At 40.5% G+C, this 24503-nt stretch overlaps 1 protein-coding gene across 1 annotated transcript in view; it reads right to left on the bottom strand.

The window, feature by feature from the left end:
- pkhd1l1.1 (PKHD1 like 1, tandem duplicate 1) overlaps nt 1–21254 on the bottom strand; it is a 147448-nt gene extending 126194 nt beyond the window's left edge. Inside the window, exons 1-13 of the mRNA XM_059986258.1 lie at nt 21148–21254; nt 19684–19770; nt 19457–19601; nt 16886–16964; nt 15816–15873; nt 13090–13183; nt 11202–11255; nt 10230–10297; nt 10105–10147; nt 9591–9661; nt 6770–6880; nt 5593–5682; nt 664–920 (exon numbers count right to left, since the gene is read on the bottom strand). Coding sequence (XP_059842241.1) covers nt 664–920; nt 5593–5682; nt 6770–6880; nt 9591–9661; nt 10105–10147; nt 10230–10297; nt 11202–11255; nt 13090–13183; nt 15816–15873; nt 16886–16964; nt 19457–19601; nt 19684–19770; nt 21148–21214 — 1224 coding nt within the window. The 5' untranslated portion in view covers nt 21215–21254. The remainder of the gene's footprint in view (nt 1–663; nt 921–5592; nt 5683–6769; nt 6881–9590; nt 9662–10104; nt 10148–10229; nt 10298–11201; nt 11256–13089; nt 13184–15815; nt 15874–16885; nt 16965–19456; nt 19602–19683; nt 19771–21147) is intronic.
- Nucleotides 21255–24503: the final 3249 nt, after the last annotated feature.

Raw genomic sequence — 24503 nt, 5'->3', positions numbered from 1 at the left:
CATGTCTTTGTGAAGTGGGAGGAGCTAGAGCATCTGGAAGAAGCCCCTGTGGTCACAGGGAGAACATCCATGTTCCACACAAACTGTGCCTGTGCCAGGTCACGATTGAACCCAGGTCTCTTTTGCTTTGAGACAACTACTGCTCCTGGATTTTATGCAGTCATCCCACAATCTAACTATCTACAATCTCACAATCTAGCCCTCTATATCAGTCTGTTACCATCCTTGTCCACCCTGTCACTCAATAGCATCCTGGTGAAGATATTTTCCCAAACTACAGATTCAACTCCACTGGATACATGCTTCCAAATTACTTGTTCGGGATTGGAAGTGACTTCATGTTAAAATCTATTTTCCACAAATATACATATTTATCAGAATACGAGGGCCAAAATTCTGTAACCCCCATTCCAAGTCACGTACATCTGAAGCAACTTACTGAAGACCAGCATTGTTAATGAATATGACTCTGCCCCACTGTTGTCAGGGAGACTCTCAGAGATACAGTCACATTGTTAAAACTGATAGCTGTTCTCATCACTATCATTCACATGTATGAAACATCAACATTCACAAGGATCTATTGTCTGTTGTTAAATACATACGAAAGCTAACAGAATCAGTGGACATTCAAGCAAGTTTACAAAATATCTACTTATATACCTTATCCTGAGGATGCCCGGTTAAGCTAAGGTAAAGTTTGTATACACCGTTCCCTCTGATGTAGAAACGGTAATCGTCGGTCTCTGGAGCAACAAAGAATCCACTAAGACGGGTAACAGATGGACTCCATATTGTGGAGGGTTTATAAAAGGCCTCATCAACCCATGATGCTGAGTATCCCACAGTACTTTCATTGTAGTTTGGCAAGTCACTCAGGGTACCACCCTTCCAAGTTTCCACCTTCAAACCTCTTCCTCCTAAACAACAGATAATTGACAAAGTCAATACTTGCAAAGAAAGACCGATTTCAATTTGTGTCCTACCAGTAGCAGTGCTGTAAACAGTTACTGGCCCTGTAGGCCTTGTTCATACCGCTAGCATCAGAGTACAAATGTACAGTGTGGAGGCTGGATGCACTTCACACATGGCCCCTCAGCTTTATTGAAACTTACATTTCCAGGTGAAAATACTTAGAAAAGTGTTTTAATTTATTTATACACTTCATTTTAATGTTTAAAATATGGCACAGTAAAGTGCTTAAATTACATACATTTAATTTTCTTTTATTACTGAAGCCTAGATGGACTGTTATTAAATATCTCTGGGTCATGTTATGATGGCTCAAAAGCCTCTTGTAGCAGTGAACTGGGCCAGTTTCAGCATTCACAGTATCTGATGACAAATATTTTACTTCTTCCAAGTATCACTGAAGCAAACAAAGTCAAGTTTGTGGCCGTATACACAGGTGCAATGAAACACTTACTTGCCACAGCATCACAGGCACATTGCATCATATAAGCAGCAGTCACAAGAGAAACAAACTATACAGAAGGTTTACAAAGTAGTACACAATTAAAAAAAGCTAAGTCCCTTGTCATGCAAACCGGTAGTGATTAGGACTTGGTCTGTTGGTTCAAGAGCCGAATATTTAAAAGAATGTAGCTGTTCTTGAACGTGGTAGTGTGGGACTTCAGGCCTCTGTACATACTGCCCAATAATAGATGTAAAAAGATGGCATAGTTCATTTAGTGGGATCTTTGATATGGACATTGGTTTTTTGAGGCAGCATCTCTTGTAGCTACTACCAATGGTGGGGAGGGATGTTCCTTTAATGTATTGGGCAGAGTCTACTACTCTCTGCAGTTTAAAGCCCTACACATCCAAATGCTATACCAGGCCATGAAACAACCAGTCAGAATACCTTCAATACCATATCAACAGAAGTCTGTTACGGTGTCTGGTGATAAGCTGAAACTCCTTAACGCTGGCACACTTTGCTTATGATTGCAACTGTGTACTGGGCCCAGGATAGTCACTCAATATATTAAGCTGTGTGTGCTTAAAATACAAACAACCACCTTGCCTCAAAGCTTCCAATCAGAGGAGACGGTAGTAACTAGGCAGGATAACTAGTACATAGCAATAGCAGCAGAGAGAAAGTAATTTAACTCCAGGATCTATGCAAATCTCCACCTACTTTTCTCTACTTCCCTTTCACCAATGAATACTTTGCCAGATATGCTTCCCCCCATTCATCTCACATTGTGGCAGGCAAGTCCACTCCTGCCCATTGACTGAAGGCGCAGAATTGTAGTTGATTTAGAAGTAACTACCTTATGCTTATGAGCCATATATTTTGATTCCCCAGAAATAAAAACTTCAGCATGTGTACTCCTAATTCTAAAGAACTCCATCAAGCTAGTTTTCAATGATCCCTTACATTCAAGAATATACAAGCAGAGTCAGTCCGCCACTCAGCCCCTCCAGTCTAATCTGCTGATCAATAAGGCTATGAGCAATCCAATCCACTCTCCCCATCCTTCAATTCCTGTTTAGTTGAAATGTCAATCACCATTATCAATATATTCACCAATTCCACCTCCACTCCAGTTTAAAGATTCACACCTCTCTTAAATGGGTGACCATTATTTTGAAACCATGCCCTTCCAGATGTAACCATTCTCTCAACAACCAGCCTACTGATCCACCTCAGAATACTAAAGGTTTCAATACAAACAACTCCTGTTCTTCTCATCTCCAATAAACATCTCAAAGACATGCCTATTCTTTCTCCCCAGAAATAAACCAGTTGAACCTTCTTGACACCATACCCAAAGCATGGAGATATCATACAGTTGCATCAAAATATCCCCATTTTCAATCTCCCTTTGCAATAAAGCCAGCACTCAATTAACCTTCCTAACTACTTCTTTGCAGAGTGGATAAACTTATATCTTGTCACATTATATTTCATTTACAAATTTCATGACCACTCACTTAACTTACCTCTATCTTTTTCTGTCTCCTCACAACTTTCTACCTTTATACCATTGAAATGTTCACCACAGTACACTCAATCCCTTTATCCAATTTATTTTCATGCATTGTATGTTCCTGAGGATCCAGTGCTGATTCTTTTGGCATCCCAGTAATGAATGATCTAACGGTTACAAATGATCAACTTCCCCCGAATCCATTTTCCTGTTGTTAGCCACTCTCTAGTATTGTGCCAACTTTGCCCTCTTATCTTAACTTTCATGTGGTAACTTATCAAATACTTTCTACAATCCAAGAAGATAACATCAAGAGGATCATCTTTATGCCCCCTCCCAATTGTTACAATGTTCAAAGACCTCTGGAACATTTTATCAAACACTACTTTGCTTTCATAAAGGTACGTTTACTCTGTTTAATCCAAGAGCACACATGTTGTTCAGAACAGAAGCATGATTAGCTTGTGTGCTGTTGTCTTTGTTGTTTCAGGATACAGAAGAAGCTAACTGACCCACCTACATCTTCTCAGTCCTGAAATCTCATGGGTTTATTCCATCATACCTCCCACAGATAATTGACTGGTTCAGATTGAAAGCAATGAATGAATCCCTATACTAGACTGGAGAGCAGCTGCCACACTTGGCTTGATACCACTTAACTGCAGGAAGAGAGTGCATTATGGTGACAGCAACGAGGGACTGGTGTGATTAATTAGACTGTTGATCGATTCCTGCATGCTCCCTTGGAATTACTTGTTAAACAAACCACATGAAATAGCTTTGTGTCTTATTTTCTCCTTTCAATTAATTGTTTAGAACTTTTTTTTTGTCATCTTTGTTAATTGGTAGAGGCACCTATAAATGTTTGCCTGGAGCTAGACTCAGAAATATCTGATTGAATCCATACTGCTTTGGGACATTGTAAGGCTGGGAAAGGTATTTCAGAGAAGCTGGTTTTCTTTTAGGGTTTATAGAAGAAACTTTGAATTGGTCTAATAGAAGACTCCCTTCCCCACTGTGCATGTGAGACAGCATTAGTCAAGGTGGGGAGGTTGTTCAGGGACCCACAGATCAAAATATGTAATTTTAATTTGTACTCCTGATGGTAAAATTAATCCCTGTTGTCCAACTTAAGCTATATCTGAATGTAGGATGTGATTCTGATTAATGTTTATCTAATGGAAAATGTTGTGAAGCCTTGTTATTCAAGGGACTGAACTGAATTCTGCCCACTTACAATAAGGATGGTCTACAAATCAGTCTGACAAGCCTACTACGCAAGTGGCACTTTAGCTCATAGGCAACATACCCTCCTTTGATTCAGAGGGTCAGGTTACTCCAGAAACATGAATATAGACCTATAGTTGAAGGAAAGCCAAGTTGTCTGGGATGCTAAACCAACGACCTATTCAATAAGATGGACTTGAATGATTCAGGGGATTATATTAAGCAATTGGTCACACCATTTAATCAGATCACTTATGGCACGGTCACCTCTGGGATTGTTCTCTGAATAGGTTTGTTGTTATGTATGTCTCTATTACAAAAACATCCAGTGCCTTTAATAGTGTTAAACTCCCCAAAGCATCTCACTGGAGAGATGTCAGACTAAATGGTATCCCAAGCAGGGAGATGTGGATAGGTGAGCAAAGGCCCGGCCAATCAGGGATTAAGCAATGTCTTGAAGCAGAGCTGAAGGCATTGCCATCAATGGTGGAGAAAAGGGAACACTCCATCTCTTGATAATAACACACACAAAATGCTGGTGGAACACAGCAGGCCAGGCAGCACTTATAGGGAGAAACGTTGACAGCGCTTCTCCCTATAGATGCTGCCTGGCTTGCTGTGTTCCACCAGCATTTTATGTGTGTTGTTGTTTGAATTTCCAGCATCTGCAGATTTCCTCGTGTTATCTCTTGATAATGTACAGATTGCTCCTAGACATGTCTTCTTTTGTCATACCATTTGAATTATGAGATGATTGGAGATTGGCAAATGTTATTTGTTTGTTCAAGAAAGAAAATAGAGATAATTTTGGAAATGGATTAAGGTAGAATAGTGGATGTGGTGTATATGGATTTTAATAAAACATTTGACAAGGTTACCCGCATGAAATTGATTCAGAAAGTCAGGAGGCATGGGGTCCAGGGATACATCACTGAGTGGATTGAGAATTGGCTTGCCTACAGAAAGCAGAGGGGGGTAGAAGGTGGAGGAAGGATATGCCTGTGTATGCTGGAAAATGTTAATTATTTCTGAGGAAAATTATTTGCAGGTTAGATGTGCTTGAACCACTCGGCTCTTCTCTTTAGTTAATTTGTCCAACATGAGCTTGTGCCAAATAGTTGGGATTTGTGTAGGTTGGTGAGCCATGGTGACTGAGATTAAGTGTGCTGATATAATTAATATTATAGAATTAATCTAGTTTAGGATACCAACCACATGAACTAGATTAGAAATAAGTGGCCAGTTATACTATACAGTACCATGAATATCTAACACATTACCCTGTTTATGCTTAATACAGTCATATCTATTTTCATTAACCAATACTTTTATATTTATGTCATTTAACATCATCTAAGCATATATTAACAATTTGATATACTTACCATATTACATTTTTGATGAAAATATGTTAATTAAAATAAACTACCTGGGAAAACTGTTCTGGAAAAATTGCTTTCTTTTGGCACCTGGCAGATTATTTGACTTGCGTTGAGCCTGAGAATCTCACAGGTTTGATCTGTTTATGACAAAGAATAAAACAAAAATAGCTCAAAGATATTAGAACGATCTTAGATCTGCATTCAGCATGAATGCACTTTGCTGAACACTACAATGGATGATAGTTTGAGTACATAGGACGGATATTTTCAAATGAAAGGTTGTTAACATCACTAGCTATAAATTGCCCTCTCTGTAACTCTATATATTATAACATTCAAATTGTGAAAGGTGTTAAAACGTTGCTAGATTTAAGAAATGAAGCTTGCACAAAAGGATAGATTGTGGACTGAGTCAATAGGGTCACGTTTAATATGCACTTGGTTTTGGAAGTCTTTGACTCCTTCCATTGGATGGAAACTCCCAGGTATGTTGGTCTGTCTTCCACAGTCACTTGTCTATAAATGGAACATATCCCACTGCTCTCACTCATCTCTCTGATCCAGAAGGTTATGGAATCTTCCCTGCTCAGACAATTCAGCATTACAATTATGCTTCAGCGTGGTACTGAGGGAGCACTGCACCTCCGTTCCACATTGAGATATCATTTTGATAGTGATATATACCACCTTTCAAGGGTTCTGTTTTTCTGACGAGATATTAGTCAAGCATCATCTGCTCACTGAATTAGCCCAGACAACAGAAGGAGCAGGGTTCCCCTTAATCACTAGCTATTCCTGAACCAATGGCTGCTTGTGGGAGTTTGCTCTGCAAAACTGGCTGCCATATTTTATATATTTTTATTTAGCGAATTGACCCTTCCAGCCCCTTGAGTCATGCCAGCCTAGCAACCCCCAACAAACCCGATTAACCCTAGCCTAATCGTAAAACAATTTACAATGACCAATGTCTTTGGAATGTGGGAGGAAAGTGGAGAACCTGGAGAAAACCCACACATTCCACAAGGAGGATGTACACAAGTTCCTTACAGGATGACGGTGGAATTGAACTCTGAACTCCGGAATGCCCCAAGCTGTAATAGCATCACACTAACCCCTATGCTACTGTGACACCCAAAAGCTGGAAAAGTGTTTTGTGTGGTTCTGAGGTAGTCAAGGGCACCATAGGTAGTGTAATGAGACTGTTCTGGCTTCCCCAGTACATACCTGCCACAGTAACTTTGGCTGGGGCATCTGTTTCATCAAAGAACCTCCCTTTCACTGTCAGCAGAGTGCCTCCTTCCACACTCCCTTCAGATGGGTAGATGCCAGTCATCTCTTCGAAGGAAGAAATGCAGCATTTAACATCACCAACACATATCAAATCTTCTTTCATTCTAAACTATAAATGATATCATTAAAATGAAAACTTATCCTGCTCTTTAGATTTAGCAATAATACGAAAACTGAACTCTGGAAATACTTAACAGGTCAGGCAGCAGCAGTGGAGAGAGAAGAAGCATCAACATTTCAGGTTACTGACTTTTCATTAGAGAGTTATTATTTCAGATTACCAGCATTTGCAGAATTTTGTTCTGTTTATATTGTACTTAATTGGCTTCAGCCTCAGTTCAGGAACTAACTTATCCAGAAAGAGACTGAGATTGATAAAAATCACAGTGTTACAAATGCTAAGATCCTGAAATCAACAGTGAAACTTCAGGAAACATTCCAAGAGAGGTGGACAGCACAAAAGACAGACACAGAAACACACGGTCTGCTTGCTGTGCCAGATAATTTCCTCTCATAGAATAATTGCAAATGGCCTTACCTCTGGTCTGGTGCTTGGAGATGTATCAACCACAGTTATCCATTGATGCAAGAACATCTGGGGCACATTTGGCTTACAGAATTGGGATTGGGAGACATATTGGGGCTTGTGGAGGGAGATGTAAAGGTTGGACGTGTAGTGCTTATTGAGAAACAACTTGACTTCATGTTCGTTTGCTGGAGGGAGGCAGCCTAGAATGTTGCTGCTCACAGCTTGGAACCTCAGTGGATGACATTGGGGGAGAAGTTATAAAATTTTGGTTCTTTGAACAGATCAACATTAATCAGGATCCTTCCTGAGCCTCACTCATTCTGATACCAAACACAAGATTGACTTTGGACACCAGTCCCAATTTCAGTGGGTTTTTGGAGATAAGTTAGCTGCTTTAAACAGGAATTGATAAAACATTCCCTGTGGATCCTGAGAGAAAGATGCAGTGAACTAGATCTTTGTAAGTTTGTATTTCGTTATCAGCAGTGACTGACATGGAACCACATCTCTGCCTGTAGGATCAGACACCATTAACTACAGCAGATGCTTCAATCCAATTACCCAGATGACATTTTTACCACTAGTTATACTTCTGCTGGAATTTTTCTGACTCGATGCTATTTCATAAACAAAACCTCTGTACATTCAACCAATAAATATTATTATAGCTGCCTAATAAGTTTGCCAAACTTGAAATAAAACAAGGCAGCCAATAACCTTTCCCAAACATATGTCTGCATATTGAGTTATGCATAACCTTCAGAGCACTCCCACATTTTGAGGTGTCTCAGGAGCATCCCTTGTCCTTCCTCTTCCCACCTCCACCTCCCATTTCTGTGTCCCAGCTGCACTCTCGCCCCAGACTTTCCATGAAGCCCAATGGCAGAAGAGGAGTCTGCTGAGATTCCTAGCACTTACTGGGAGCTCAGGCCTGGATCCTTCAGCTGGTTATACTGGGCAGGGGATTCACAAATCCATTCATTTGGGGGAGTGACAGGTCAAAAGGAGAAGAACAGTAAAATGGTGCAAGAGCTAGTGCTGCCTTCTCATGTCCCCAGGGCTCCAGGTTCAACCCTGACCTAGGACATTGCCCATGTGGAGTTTGCACTTTCTCCCTGAGTTTGTTCTGGGTGCTTGTTTCCTGCCAAAACTCAAAGACTAAGGTTGATAAGTTAATTTGCCATTGTAAATGACTGTGGGGAGAGGGTTTGCAGCAGAATTGAGATGGAGTTGGTGAGCAGCTGAGAGAGAATGAGTCAGGGGGTGGCCACAGGGAGAGGAGCTTTGAGACTAATGTAATTGTCCTGTTGGGAATCAGCACCTACAGAATAGCCTCCTTCTGTGTTAATCAAAGGGAAAGAGGCCAATTATACATACTAAATTATTTGCTGTTGTTTGTTTTAATTTATTATTTAAGGTGTTTTAGCTAATTTTGTTTTAAGTGTTAATAATATTCGAGTCAGGATTTGCCAGCTGTGGAAAGCTGCAGAAGTTCTGGTGGGGGATCTTGTGCTCTTGACCAGCCACGTTCCACAACATTGTTCCAGACACTGTCACTGCCCTGTGCCAATCCTGGGAAGAGAAGAGAAGGTGGGTGGAAGAAAGGGGCTCCAGAAGGGATCTGGGAACCTCAGACTTGGAGTGGGGACTTGATCAGTTTCCTTCCTCTTCCATGTGTGTAATTAGTCCAATAAACAGTTCACTATTTCACCGCCCAGTGGCTGGGACTGCATGGGAAAGACTCCACATTATACCCAGACTCTTCCTTGTCAAGCAGTGTGCATGTATACCCATGTATCTGGACTGGAAGCTGTGAACCAATCTACACTGAGAATGGCTCTTGAAGGAGGTTGGGATGACTGAATTCACCTTCCAATGATCACAATCTCATCCTGATTTACAAATCACTCCTTAGCCCACCATACCCTATCACAAACATGTCCAATACCATATAATTCTAACATCTCTGCTCCTTTCTCATCCCAGAATTTAATTATTACTCCATTCATTTTCCAGAGACCTGGAGTTCCCTCCAGGACCTTCTCCTCAAAGCCAATCCTCTTGACTTTATGGTTATTGGACCTACCATTTCTTGGATGACAGTATGCTTGTATGAAGTAGCTGTAGAGTAATGAAGTTAAGGTCACCCCAGGGTCACAGATGATGGCAATGGATAAGACTGTCACTCCTTAACTCACTAATCCCAATGAATGGTGGTGTCCTTACCTGCGTAGGTTTGGAACATGCTGAGTTTATTGAGCGAGGAAACAAAATAAGCTTCTGCACGAGGTAGAGACCTGCAGTGGGAATAACAGGGAACACACAATTTTGATCTAAAGATGAAAACTGCACCATAAAAGTAATGTATTTTGGAATATAGTGCTTGAAAATTCACTTAATAAATGTAACATTTATATACAACATACAAATATGTTTTGCTGAGAGAGTTGTGTGCGTGAATACCTAGGATGTGACATACTCAGATAAGTATGATATGTGAAAAATTCCCATCTAGCCCAAAAATATCAAGTCTGCTCTAAAAATAACAAAACATTAAAAGTTTGATTAAGATTTTACTTGAAGTACATAAAAAACCAAATAGCAACTAATGCTATGTAATTATCAGTGGATAATTGCACAGGAACCGATACTTGGTATGTACACATGCAGTCTTCCTCAGTGACATTGGCTCTACAGTTTCCATCGTGTGATTTTAAGTTAATTGGTTAAAATTTCTTACCTTCCATAGCCATTATTCAAAATGAAGCTCATATTATGGTGGCCTGAAATCAACAATGAGAAATTGAAATGCTATGCCTGTTCCAGCTGTGACAATGTCCTATATAGATCATTAATGAATCTTACCTATGTATGTGCCAGTCATTCTGCAGGTCATAGTGCCTTTATCCCTGTAGTTAAGTTTCAAACCATACCTGCAAGTTTAAAATCTTGCATTGTATTCAACAAAAATATTATTATTGCAATCAGTTTACAGAAAGGTGAAATCTATATGGGAAAATAGTTCTCCCAGGGTAATATGAAGAAGTTTCATGGCAAGGTTCCTCCCACGACCAGCTATCAGTCACAAAATTTCAAAACTTCAGAGTCAAAATCAGCCTCAGGGATGAAGCCTAAAGTTGATGACGGGAAAGCAGCTATTCGGATTCGAGGGTTGGTCTGGTTTCAGATAGACTGTGGATTTGAAACTATTACTTTGCCCCGCTGCCCAAGACCAATTCACCTCCATTTGCCGAAGGGTGTAAAATATAGGGTAGTAAACACAAAGTACACGGCAGATGCTGTGGTCAAATCAACACGTACAAATAAGCTGAATGAACTCAGCAGGTCAGGCAGCATCCGTTGAAATGAGCAGTCAACGTTTCGGGCCAAGGGTCTCGGCCCGAAACGTTGACTGCTCATTTCAACAAAATATAAGGTAGGGCAGTTGGTGGTGTAGACAGGAGTCCTAAGTGGAGCGCTCAGGAGTATTGAGTGTCAGTAGTCCTCCAGCCATCAGGTCCTGGATCTTACCATCAGTAGCGAAGCGGCAATGCTAGTAACCTCAAAGATCCACTGATGTTTAACCACTGGGAATTTAATTACAACCACTAAAGTCACACCAATAGGTTATGTGTATAAACAAAGGGACACCTTTCCAGATGGAACTACGCTAGGACTGCCTCCAGAATTGTAGACAGCAACACAGAAAGTTCAGAATGAGTTGGTTACAAATTTGGGAAGAAAATGACTGAGTCACTTTAAGCAGATATATCAGTGGGCCAGACTGAATCAAAACAGACTCAACAAAACATCCTCATTACATTTAAATAAACTCACAAGTTATCGGAGTCCGGATGAACTAAATCACAGAGCTTTCCTCCAGCATAGACTCTAGGATTAGAGAGATGTCACATAATTAATCATTCAGGGCTATTGGTATTTGTAATCTCTGCTTACAACTAGACTTTAAAGGATATCCATTGTAGTTTCAATGAGTTTTGAAAAGCAGATGAATATGCAGTGGTTGCTACATTACCAAGCTATAAATGCAATCATATCCAGTGTACCATCATCAAAGGGAGGACATAATCAGGACAGAAAGAGGATCTTCTTGAGAAAGATCTGGTTGAGTGATCATGCTCGGATGCCCTGCAAAAGCTTTGTCTTGTCTTCCCCCTCCCTGTGGTATTAGATGTTTGAAAGTCTCAGAAAACAACAAATGGAATTCCTTTCCTTCACCATGAGCTATGATCACACATAATCATTTGCTCCAGAATTAAGATTCATTCAATTTTCAAGATTACTTAATATCAAGATAGAGGCAGGAAATATGTTCCAGATGCTGGGAGAGTCCAGTACCAGAGGGCATGGTTTGAGAATAAGGGGTAGGTCATTTAGGACAGAGTTAAGGAAAAACTTCTTCTCCCAGAGAGTTGTGGGGTCTGGAATGCACTGCCTCGGAAGGTAGTGGAGGCCAATTCTCTGGATGCTTTCAAGAAGGAGCTAGATAGGTATCTTATGGATAGGGGAATCAAGCGATATGGAGACAAGGCAGGAACCGGGTATTGATAGTAATTGATCAGCCATTATCTCAAAATGGCAGTGCAGGCTCGAAGGGCCGAATGGTCTACTTCTGCACCTATTGTCTATTGTCTATCATATCCAGTACTCAAGTGTGAAGGAGAAGAAAATGAAGTAATTGTTACTCTGGATCCAATGCAGCACAACAAAAAAACACAATAAGGTAAAGAACATAATAATAAAAAGCACACAATAAATATAAATACATAAGATAGCGTATATACATAGATTGATGGCATGTCCATCAAATGATGCTAGGCATAGGAGTCTGCACGTACTATGAAGTAGTGGTAGTAGGGTGTTTGGAGGGCTGGGTTAGTGGGTTGAGGTGTTGATCAGCCTTACTGCTTTAAGCCTGGCATGAATGCGATATAGCCTCCTTTCTGATGGGAGTGGAACAAACAATCCACAAACAGGGTGGGTGGGATCCTTCCTGATGTGACTGGCCCTTTTCTGGCACCTTTCTGTACATACATATGTCCTTGATGGCAAGTGGGCTGGTGCCAGTGACGTGTTGGGTAGTTTTGACTACCTGTTGTAGAATCTTCCTGTCTGTCGCAGTTTCTGTACTATGCAGCATGTTGTTGAATGACTCATGGCGACCCTATGGACACAGTATTTCATGACATGGAAGTAGATCATCAGGGCTTTCTGCTGCCCAAGTTGGAACCCGGCTAGGTTTGAACTCAGGACCATCTGCCTCGGAGTCCAGTGCTGATGCCACTACACCACTGGCCAGTAACAGCATATTAAGATGCGCGATTGTGCATCTGTAGGATGAGGTGAGCATAGATGTGCATTGTCCAGCTCTTTTTAGCCTTCTCAGACAACAGAGGCTTTGGTGAGCTTTCCTGATAGTCCTGGGACCATAAGAAGTTGTGTGGGTTATGCAGTCCCAAAAGTTTGAAACTACTCAGTTTCTACTCCTGTGCTGCTGATGTAAAAAGGGCCCACGAAGGTAAAAAAAAATTACAGATCAAACTGTGCCTCATCCTAGTTATTGTCAAGGGACCACTTCACCTCAGTCAAAGCCTGATGGCTAGGCAGTTTTCATTTAAAAGGCAGAAGAGGAACACTAAAGCAGTTCCAAGCTGTGCTGTTCCACTGGGATGACCTACACAGTTGATTCACTCATCTATGTTACCTTACAATCTTGATGTTGCTGTGACTGGAATCCATTGGTTTATTACTGCCGTAGACATCAGTGAAAATTTTCCCTTTGATAGTAATCAGTTGGCCTAGGAACCAAAGGAAATCAGAAATTGTTGGAAAGGTGAAGAGCTGGAACAATGAGCTACAATTTGCAAAGTTAGAAGAAAGCAATGCAGGAATTACTCTTAGAGATGTAGGTTCAAGTCCCACTCCAGAAACTTGATCACACAATCTTGGTCAATGCTCCAGTGAAATACAGAGAGAGTGCAGCATTGTCAGAAGTGGAACCTTCAAAATGCTGTCGAACATAGAACATATAACAGAACAGCAGAGTACAAGCCCTTCAGTCCACAATGTTGTGCTGACCTTATAACCTGCTCCAAGATCATTCTAACCCTCCCCTCCCACAGTTTTTCTTTTAACCATGTACCTCATCTCATCAATGCATAAAAGCATTTATGAGATGAGGTACATGCTTAAAAGATACAGGGTACATGGTTAAATGTCCCTAATGTATCTAAGGAGCTGGTGGTGGACCTGAGGAGGGCTAAGGCACCGGTGACCCCTGTTTCCATCCAAGGGGTCAGTGTGGACATGGTGGAGGATTTCAAATACCTGGGGATACGAATTTACAATAAACTGGACTGGTCAAAGAACACTGAGGCTGTCTACAAGAAGGGTCAGAACCATCTCTACTTCCTGAGGAGATTGAGGTCCTTTAACATCTGCCAGACGATGCTGAGGATGTTCTACAAGTCTGTGGTGGCCAGTGCTATCATGTTTGCTGTTGCGTGCTGGGGCAGCAGGCTGAGGGTAGCAGACACCATCAGAATCAACAAACTCATTTGTAAGGCCAGTGATATTGTGGGGGTGGAACTGGACTCTCTGACGGTGGTGTCTGAAAAGAGGATGCTGTCCAAGTTGCATGCCATCTTGGACAATGACTCCCATCCACTCCATAATGTACTGGTTAGGCACAGGAGTACATTCAGCCAGAGACTCATTCCACCGAGATGCAACACTGAGCATCATAGGAAGTCATTCCTGCCTGTGGCCATCAAACTTTACAACTCCTCCCTCGGAGTGTCAGACACCCTGAGCCAATAGGCTGGTCCTGGATTTATTTCCACTTGGCATAATTTACTTATTATTATTTAATTATTTATGGTTTTATATTGCTATATTTCTACACTATTCTTGGTTGGTGTGACTGTAACGAAACCCGATTTCCCTCAGGATCAATAAAGTATGTCTGTGTCTGGCTGCTTCTTACCACCACCTTTGGAAGTGTGTTTCAGGCACTTAACATTTAAAAACAACAACCACTGACATCCTCCCTATATTTTCCTTCAATCTCTTTAAGAATATGTCCACTCATATTAGCCATTGTCAGCCTTGGATAAAGATGGTGGCTGTCTCTATCAAGTCTCTTCTCAAAAGAGTCTTCTCTCAAGTTTTCTCTCCGAAGAGCAAAGCCCTAACTCACTCAAACTCTCCTCATAAGACATACTCTCTAATCTAGGCAGCATCCTGGTAAACCTCTTCTGCACTCTATCTAAAGCTTCTACATCTTTTCTATAATGAGGTAACCTAAACTGAACACAATACTTTAATTGTGGTCTATTCAGGATTTTATAGAGCTGCAACATTATCTCGCAGCTCTTGAACTTAATGCCTGATTAATGAAGACCTTCACACTGTACACCTTCTTAACCACTTGCTGTAGACTTGGACTCCAAGACCCCTCTGTCCTTCCACACTGCTAAAAATCTTGCCATTAACTTTGTACTGTGCCATCAAGTTCAGCCTTTCAAAGTGTATCACTTCACACTTTCCTGTACTGAACTTCATCTGCCACTTCTCCACCCAGCTCTGCATCCTGTCAATGTCTTGTTCCACACTACATTATCCACAACACTACCAACCTTTGTGTCACCTACAAACTTACTAACCCACCATTTCACTTCCTATTTAAGTAATTTATAAAAATCACAAAGAGCAAGGGATCCCAGAACAGATCCTTTCAGGATACATTCCATCTACTGCCACCCTCTGCTTTCTGTATGAATCCACACAGCTGAGCTTCTCTTGATCCCATAACTGCTGACTTTATGAATGAGCGTTCCAAAGGAGGATCCTTTTGGCCTCTCAAGTTGATACAAAGGTCCCAGGACTAGAAATGAAAGATGGGTCAATTGTAGCATGTTGAATCATCAAGTTGCTTTGGATAACACACAATGGTCTTAAATAGACTGTCATGAAACAGGAACAGCACCAATATGGCAGGAATTTGGTAAGAACTTGCAATACGTGGAATAATGGAATTTTAAGTAACTCCTAGATTTCTGAGTTTAACTATGACTGATCAGATTCCTGAAGTTGCTATTGGGTTTGTTCATGTTAACAATGAGCACTGAAGACATCGTGATTCCAATGTCAGAGCGGCAATTTTTCATGAAAAGCACAAGGAACCGGAAAAGTGAGAAGAATCTCAGGGTAGGGAAGACAATAGTCATCTCCCAGTTGGCTAAACCTCAACAATGAGCCAATGAGATAATCAGTTTCTGTATTTAAGGACAGGCTAGTGGCCATTCTCTCTTTAGTTCAAACTTGGTCCTGATTAAATGCCATTCCCATGGGAAAATATGCATGATATTGTTGTGGTAAGATTTTGCCATCTGACTGGCTGTGAAACTAGGAATATGTTAATGCACAGACCTGGAAATCCAGACATTGGTGAAATGTCCTCAATGGTTGGCGTGCGGTAGCTGCGTGCCTGTGAAGTAAAACATCATAAATTAGTAATGGTGTTGGACTTCAGCTGGAATGAATGATTTTGCTTTTACTTCTGACACCCAGTCTTTCTTGGAATGCAATGGGGAAGGATTAGTTCCTATTACTGGTAAATGAGTCCCCTTTCAAAACACTGCCCAGGCAGCAAAGGTAGAGCCCTGCCCCTTATTCCTTCCACAAGAAGATGCCCAATGTCTGACCACTGAAGGTTTACTTCCACTAAGATGGGAAAATGTTTTTCATAGAACATACGGAAACAGTACATCACTGGACAAGCCGCTCAGCCCACAAGATTATGCTGATTCTGATACCAATTTATACTAAATGTTCTCTTCCTGCATATAATCCATATCCCTCTACCCCCTGCACATTCATGTGTCTGTCCAAAAGCCTCTTAAACTCCTTGTTTCCATAACCATTCTAGGCACCTACTACTCTCTGCTTAAAAATCTTGTCCTCAGACTGCCTTTAAGTTTCTTCCTTCTAACCTTAAAATTACATCCTTTGGTGTTTGACATTTCTAACCTACGGGAAATGTTCTGACATGTCTACCCTAGCTATGCCTTGAATAACTTGAAGAAACTCTATTAGATCTCCTCCATCCCCCAGCCTTTGATACTCTAGGGAGAACAACCCAGTTTTGTCCGACCTTTCTTTTTAGCTCATCCCCTCTAATCCAGGCAGCATGCTGGTAAACCTCTTCTGTACCCCCTCCGCAGTCTCTGCAAGCTTCCCATAGTAGGGCAATCAGAACCGCACTCTGACCACGTGCAGTCAGACTAAAGTTTTATATACAGTAGCTGCAGTGTGATTTCCTTACCCTCACACAGAACACCCCTACCAATCGACTTTCAAAAGCCAATAGTCCCAAAGCATGATTCATTGTTATGAATTTGGATTCATTGTTACTGATTAAGTTCTCTGTTTCAAATTTCCCCTTCACTTGGCTGATGTGCTATAAGTAGTACATGAGAGTAAAAAATGTTTTCACTCACATGAAAGTATCTCCATTGGTTAACAATAGGAATCCCATCCACACTCACTACAACAACATAGTCGTCATTTGGAAGGGGCCTGTAACAAGGAAGAAGATTATTGAAATCGGAACAACAGCTTCTTCAAGGATTACTAATGCAGATACTTCAAAACAAATTTTTAAAAAATGCTGAAAATGTTTTAAATCAGAAACAAAGCACATTAGCCATAGAGTACTGGAACAGTTCCTTTAATACTGTGAGGCTGTACTGACCATCAAACATCCACTAGCACCAACTGGACACTAATCCCATTTTATTCTCCTTACATTCCCATCTAACTCCCCCGGATTCTATCTGCCACCAGAGACAATCTAGTTGTCAATTAATCTTGTTTAGCACTGTCTGAAGGATCTGCAAGGAAACTGAAATACTTGGAGGAAATCTACAGAGAGAATGTGCGAACTCCACACAAACAGCATAGGAGGTCAGGGTTAAACTCATGTTGATGAAGCTGTGGAGTAGCTGCTCTACCAGCTGTGCCACTATGTCACCATGGAAATACTGAGCATACCTCTGATCCCCCCCCCCCCCCCCAATCTTACAAACTTGTTCTATCGTTAGCTTTTATAAGGTTCCAATGAATTGGCATCAAACTGGAATGTTAACTCGCTCTTCCTCCAGAGATGCAGCTTGGAGAACACACTATTTCCAGATTTGCTTTGACTAGCTGGTTCCCAAATCTCCAAATTGTGTGCCACAGCAAATCCTCCCAGAGAAAACTGATGAGAGTAAGGATCCTGCAGCTCTGTGGTTTAGGACTGGCTGTGGATTGTGGCTCTGCACCCTCTCCTACTCTGGTTAAAGAGAACTGCAGAAAGACAGAGACAACAGAGATACATTGGTTGAATATACTTCCTGTACCTTGTAGGGATTTAACCTGGTGGGAGATGTCTACTGAAATGGGTTGTAATTTATATTAAGATACAAACAGGGACAAATCATACAAGACAGCATGTGTGAGGAAGGAGATGCTGAGAAGCAGTTAAACTCAGCATGAAGTATTGAACAGATAGTTACAACCACATGCCCATGGGTAGGATTTGATGTGACCCAGCAGTGTGTGTCTGTTGGGTATAAAACTAGCAAGGTCAAAGTGCATATCTCAGAGTTCACTAAGCCTTGGATACAAGGGAATGTGATTATCAAGATGATACCATCCCAGACAGGATAAACTCCCTCTGAGAGGAAATGGAGATTGAAGATGAATGGTTGGAGTTGCCTCAGTAAAGCACCAACATAATCAAAGATCCAACCCAATCCTGGACAAGAAGATACAAAGCCAACAAGCATGTATCACCAGGCTCAAGGACAGCTTCTGTTCCACTGTTACATTGAACAGTCCAATGTAGAATCAGATGGACTCGACCTCAGAATCTACCTGCTATGGCTTTGTACCTTGTCTGCCTGCACTGCACTTTCTATGTAACTGTAACACTTCATTCTGCTTTTATTGCTTTTCCCCTGCACTACCTAATGTACTGTTATAACAAAATGATCTGTATAGACATACCAAAAGATATGGGAGCTGAATTAGGCCATTTGGCCCATTGTCTGCTCAGTCATTTGATCATGGCTGATCCATTTTTCCTCTCAGCATCAATCTCCTACCTTCTCCCCATGTCTTCATGCCCTGACAGGTCAAGAATCTATCAACCTCTATCTTAAACATACCCAATGACTTGGCCTCCACAACTGCCTGTTCCAACGAATTCCACAGATTCACCACTCGCTGGCTGAAGAAACTCCTCCTAAGCTCCATTCTACAAGGATGCCCCTCTATTCTGAGGCTGTGTCCTCTTATCTTAGACTCTCCCACCATTGGAAACATCCCCTCCACATCTATTCTATCGAGGCCTTTCAACATTCAATAGGTTTCTGAATTCCAGTGAGTAGAGTCCCAGAGACATCAAATGCTTTTCATATGACAAGCCTTTTAATCCTGGAATCATTTTTGTGAACCTCCTTTGAACCCTCTCCAATGTTAGCCCATCCTTTCTTAGAGCTGCTCACAATACTCCAAGTAAGGCCTCACCAGTGCTTTATAAAGTCTCAACATTACTTTCTTGTTTTTACGGCAGGCAAAACAATGTTTTTCAGTGCGGCTTGGTATATGTGACAATAATAAACAAACCTATATTTGCAATTTCAACCTGCAGCACCCTAAGTTACTACTGAGTTTATGCAAGATAAGATTTGTACCTCGAGGAGCAGTCCCACAGATTTAAGAGAGATTGTCTTCCTACTGGTCTAAGTTAAAGATTGCTTGAGGCTTGGCCACAAGATCTCATAGTGAGTCTTGGCATAAGATACTCCACTCACTATCCTGATGCAGTTTTCTGACCCAAAGTATTGCCAATTGTTTTCCTCCACAGATGGTCCTTGGCACCTCCCCCCACCCGAGTTCCTTTGTTTGATTCTTTGTTGCTCCAGATTCCAGCATCTGCAGTCTACTATGTCTCAACTAAACTATTTTCTTGTTCCATATTTGCAGAGTGAGTCAAGTCACTCTAATGAGTTGACGTCAAGTACCTGGTGTAACAGATAATCTGTGTTTCATGGCTGGATTCCCTCTCCACATCGCAGGGGATGGACCTGGTATCCGATACCAGCTGCACGTTGTTGCCCAACCTTTCATCTTCTGCTCCAAAGTCAAATTGATGCCCCACTGAGAATCCTGCCAAGACATCCATAGTGGATGAGAAGCAGTGGGACAGGGGCATAAGCTAACTCAATGAGAAAGAAGAGACTCTTCTTACCTTGCCCTTTGATTGTCAGCCTTGTTGCTCCATTCTGGCTTCCATAGTTAGGATTGACGCTAAAAACTTTTGGAGCAACTTGGGAACCTATAAAAAAATAAGTATGTCAATACACAGGGAAAGTTAAAAAAAAGGGCAGTGATATTAGTTTATTATTGTCTCGTGCTGAAATACAGTGAAAAGCTATTGTTTGTGTACAATCCAGACAGATCTTCTACATAAGTACATTGTTCAAAAGCAAAACAGAATGCAGAATATACAGCTGTGTTACAGTTACTGAGAAAATTATACAGAAGTTAAACAGAGATGGACAAAATAGGAAATAAAATGGGAAGAATGACGACGAAGAGACAGAAGGGGAGGGTGAGAGTGAGAAAGAGAGAGAGGAAATTTATAGAGGAAGAGGCGAATTCGAAACAGAGATGAGCAGATGATAAGTTAGATAAAGTGGGGTGCGGAATAGGGAAAAGATACATATGGAGAGAGACAGTAGTTAATAAAAGCTCAAACTAATATTTATTACCAGACTACGTACAAATGTACATGTCACTACATACAACTCTGTGTTTCTTTTTCCTGTAGCCAAACTTAGCAAATCTATAGTAAACAGGATCAATGAGCAAAGAACTGTGCAAATGTAAATATAAATACATAGCAATAAATAACGAGAGCATGAAATAACAAGTTAAAGAGTTCTTAAAGTGAGATCACTGGTTGTTGGAACACCAGAAATAGAATGAGTGTAGTTAACCACTTTTGTTCAAGAGCCTGATGGCTGAGGGGTTGTAACTGTTCTTGAAGCTGGTGGTATGAGTCCTGAGGCACCTGTACCTTCTACCTGATGGCAGCAGCATGGCCTGGGTTGTGAGGATCTTTAATAATAGAGGCTGCTTTTCTACAACATTTCATGTAGATGTGCTCTATGGTTGGGAGGGTTGTACCTGTTACGTACTGGGCCAAATCCACTAACTTTTGTAGGATTTTCCACTCAAAGGCATTGATGTTCCTGTATGAAGCCAGTCAATACACTTTCAACCTCACATCTATAGGATACATCCTTCAATAAACATTTAGTATTGCCTTGATAAGAGTGCAGCTTGACACTCAATAAATATGAGATTTTTAAAATGTTATTGTGATATGGTACACAACAGGCCCTTCTAGCCCTTCGAGCCAAGTTGCCCAGCAATCTGCTGATTTAATCCTAGCCTAATCATGGGACAGTTTGTAATGACCAATTAACCTACCAACCAGTATATCTTTGGACTGTGGGAGGAAACCAGAGCACCCGGAGGAAACTCATGTGGTCACGGGGAGAACGTACAAACTCCTTACGGGCAGCGGTGGGAATTGAACCTGGGTTGCCTGTACTGCAAAGCATTGTGCTAACCACTACACTACAGTGCCACCTGCTATGTTTGGACAACACTTGCTACACAAAGACAGGTAAGATTCTGTGCTCACCTGCCAACTGCCATGAGCAGAGATGGAGAGATATCAGCAGGCTCCAGGGCATGAGCCAGCCAACCATGCTGTCCCACGGTTCCCAATCCTTTCAGCTTCTGAATACTGCAAGTAGAGAATGCTTTAAGCACATCATTCAAGAGTCAAGCACTGTAGATTTTACCCATCTGAATAAAAGCAGAACATTTTTGCTATCTTGATGCAGGGCTTGCAAGATGTTGACAATTCCTTTTCCTTCACAGACGTGCTTGAGCTGCTGAGTCAGAGATGAGATACAGACAAGGCAAGGCAAAGGCAGAGAAACAAATACCCTCTGCACATGCACTGCGTGTTTTTAATCAATGGACTGTGTATTCAAGTATCTTTGATTAATATCAAGCAATATTTAAGCTGCAATTACTGACAAAGTGCATAAAACAATGTCTCTTAAATGAACAAGGACTAGTGAGAAGTAAGCACAAAACAAACAGAAAGATCTGGGACAGGATAGATGCTGGGAAGATGAATTAACAAAAAGAAAAATCATGCAATGTGGCAGGGATTGGGAGAAGAGATAAAGCAAAAGCTAAGCCCAGAGGATGAGTCAATCAAAAAATTAATTTCTTTTTCCTGGTGGATGTTAAAATAGAAGTAACTAAAACTAAAATTGTTGAACTTGGGAAGACTTTTTATATCAAAATAAAATCAGAAAATTGCTGGAAACACTCAACAGATCAGACAATATCTATGGAGAGAGAAAAATAATGTTTCAGCTCAAAACAAAAGAAGCAATTCTTCATTCTGATTAAAGACCTCCAACCTGAAATATTAATTCTGTTTCTCTTTTCGCAATTGCAGACATGTTGAGTATTTCTAACATGTAAAAGCTCTGAAATGCAGGTCAGAATTGTAGGGAAAATGACCAGCAAATCTGACAGTCTAAATGGAAAGGGTAAATCTGAGTTAATATTACAGCAGAATTAGTCAGTCCAGATAAGGACAAAACAAAAATGGGCAAGTCACCTAAAATTGTGGAAATCACTATTGAGTTTGAAGTTTGCAGCTCTCTGGACTGAAGATGAGGTGCCATTCCTCAAGTTACACTGGGTTTTCTTAAAATAGTGCAGAAAGATCCAAGTGAGCATGTGAGGAGAATTAAAGTGATAGGCATCACTTTGATTTCATAGGAAATCAATATCTGAACCTCCTTTGTTCCTAGCTTTGCTCCAAATTACAAGACATAGATCTATGACTTCTTGGTCAAAAAAGGGGTTAGCTTTCTGAGAACAGAACTTAATAAGTTATGTTCCAAACAAACATTGACCACAAATCTTAACTCTGTTTCTATCTCCACAGATGCTGTAAGACCTGTTGAGTATCTCCAGCATTTTCCATTTCTGTTTCAGAATAACAGCATCTGTAATTTTTTTCCACCTAGAGTTGTTTTCTTCTTTTTCAATCTAAAAGTACATCTGTAAGGAATAATGTTAAATGGTGACCTGGTCAGTCCTTTCAGGTAATTATAAAAAGACCCCAATAGAATTATTTTGAAGAAGAGTAGTTTTTTTCTCTCTAGAGTTCTGTGTCCAGCATTTATCCCTGAACCAAAATAAAAAACTGAATGGGTCCAAGTAGGAGCTTGCTGGCATAAATCAGATAAACTTTGTCCTTTACTTTCTTTTCCAAAAGTACTGACTTGATTGAACAGATTTTGAACTTCCTATACCTTGTAAATATAATATTTCTTTATCTTAATTGTATATCCATATAATACAGATTTGCTTCATATTTACGATCATACTTAATTTTCTTCTACCTTCAAGCCTATTATAGATCTTTTCTTTTGCTCTTACCTCCCCTTTTCCCTGTGTTCGCACCTGCATAAAACACGTTCTGTAAAATTTTTCACTGCTCTGTAGAATGATCCCTGAGGTAATCCTCTCTGTAGATGCTGCCAGACCTGTGAGCATGTCCAGCAATCTCTGTTTATAATACTGTAGGATCTTGAGTTGTCACACAATAGATTCAGCTAATTCACTTTTGGATTACAAGTACAGACATGCTTGGAGTTGAGGACAATAAAGCTATGCAAATTATATACAGGAATACAGCTACTCATTACAGTAATTCTTGCTGGTTATAACATTATCTCAATAGCTAGCATGTTTAGACCTGATTCACTTCCTGTAATTAATACAAATTGTAGTTTATGGGGGTTTTCCTATTCTCAGCTGCTATTTTTGGTGCTTGTTATAAGAAAGAATAAATGGAGGAATGAAAAAATGAAACTGGATATCTGCATCCACACCTTCGACATAAGATTACACATCAACAACTGACAATGATATCCCTACACAACAAAATTGCTCAAAAGTGTATTTTTGGGAATATCCCCAAATTAAATGTGGAAGAACTCCAGCTACTGGGTGAATTTCATCCATATTGATCAGTCAACATCAATAAAAAGTTATACTGTCGTCATCTCATTGCTATTTGGTTGTTATTGTGAAGATGTAGCAGCACAATTTGAATATAGTGCTTAAAGGGGATACCTGCACTCCATCCTAAAAGGACATAGCCCTCCATCATAGATTACTCAGCCATATTCTTACATTATCTCTTGTTCGATGACCCAGACATTCCTCCCAAATAAAATGATGATTAGATCAAAAATTGAATTAGTTTGATGGACATGGCATTTTTATAATTGTATGGTGACTCTCTGCTCCAGTTCCTCATAGAAACTTAAAGTATGTTCTTAATTATGGACTCCAATATTTTGGCAGAAGTGTTGGGTTAGCAAGTCTATAATTTCTTTGATTTCTTTTTGTATTCACTGCAACTAAATAAAGGATTTGTTTTTGTAATATGGGTGGTCTGTTGCCCCTCTCCTGCCTCTGATTTTTTATGTTCTTAGTTTGTCTTGAGCAATTAGACACCAGAAGAGAGCAACTTACCAAAGAGGGAAACTGTACCTTCACAATGAGGACTTCCGGCCACACTCACCTGCTTGTACTGGTCTCGTGTGACCACCTCACTCAACTCTTAATACATACAGCAGCTACAAGCAGTCAGATCAATCCTTGCAATTTCAGCCATGGTGACTGGATACTAAAAAAGTAACAGAATATGCTCAGCAGGTCAAGTAGCATCTATTGAGAGTTAATGTTTTACATTAATCACCTTCTGCTGGAATTAGGAAACAAGAAAATGAATTTCAAAATGCTATCTTTTTGGTATGAAAAATATATTAAACATCAAAATGAAAAATTAAGCAGAATGTGTTGAACTGACTCTTCAGATTGTGAGCATTTCCATTCACAGGAATGGAATGATTCCTGTGTGAGGGAACAAATCATCCAAAATATCAATACCAT

The sequence above is a fragment of the Hypanus sabinus genome, chromosome 1 (assembly GCF_030144855.1).
Source record: "Hypanus sabinus isolate sHypSab1 chromosome 1, sHypSab1.hap1, whole genome shotgun sequence".
Lineage (NCBI taxonomy): Eukaryota > Metazoa > Chordata > Chondrichthyes > Myliobatiformes > Dasyatidae > Hypanus > Hypanus sabinus.
The sequence above is the reverse complement of the archived record's forward strand: the minus strand, read 5'-3'. Positions and strand labels throughout refer to the sequence as shown.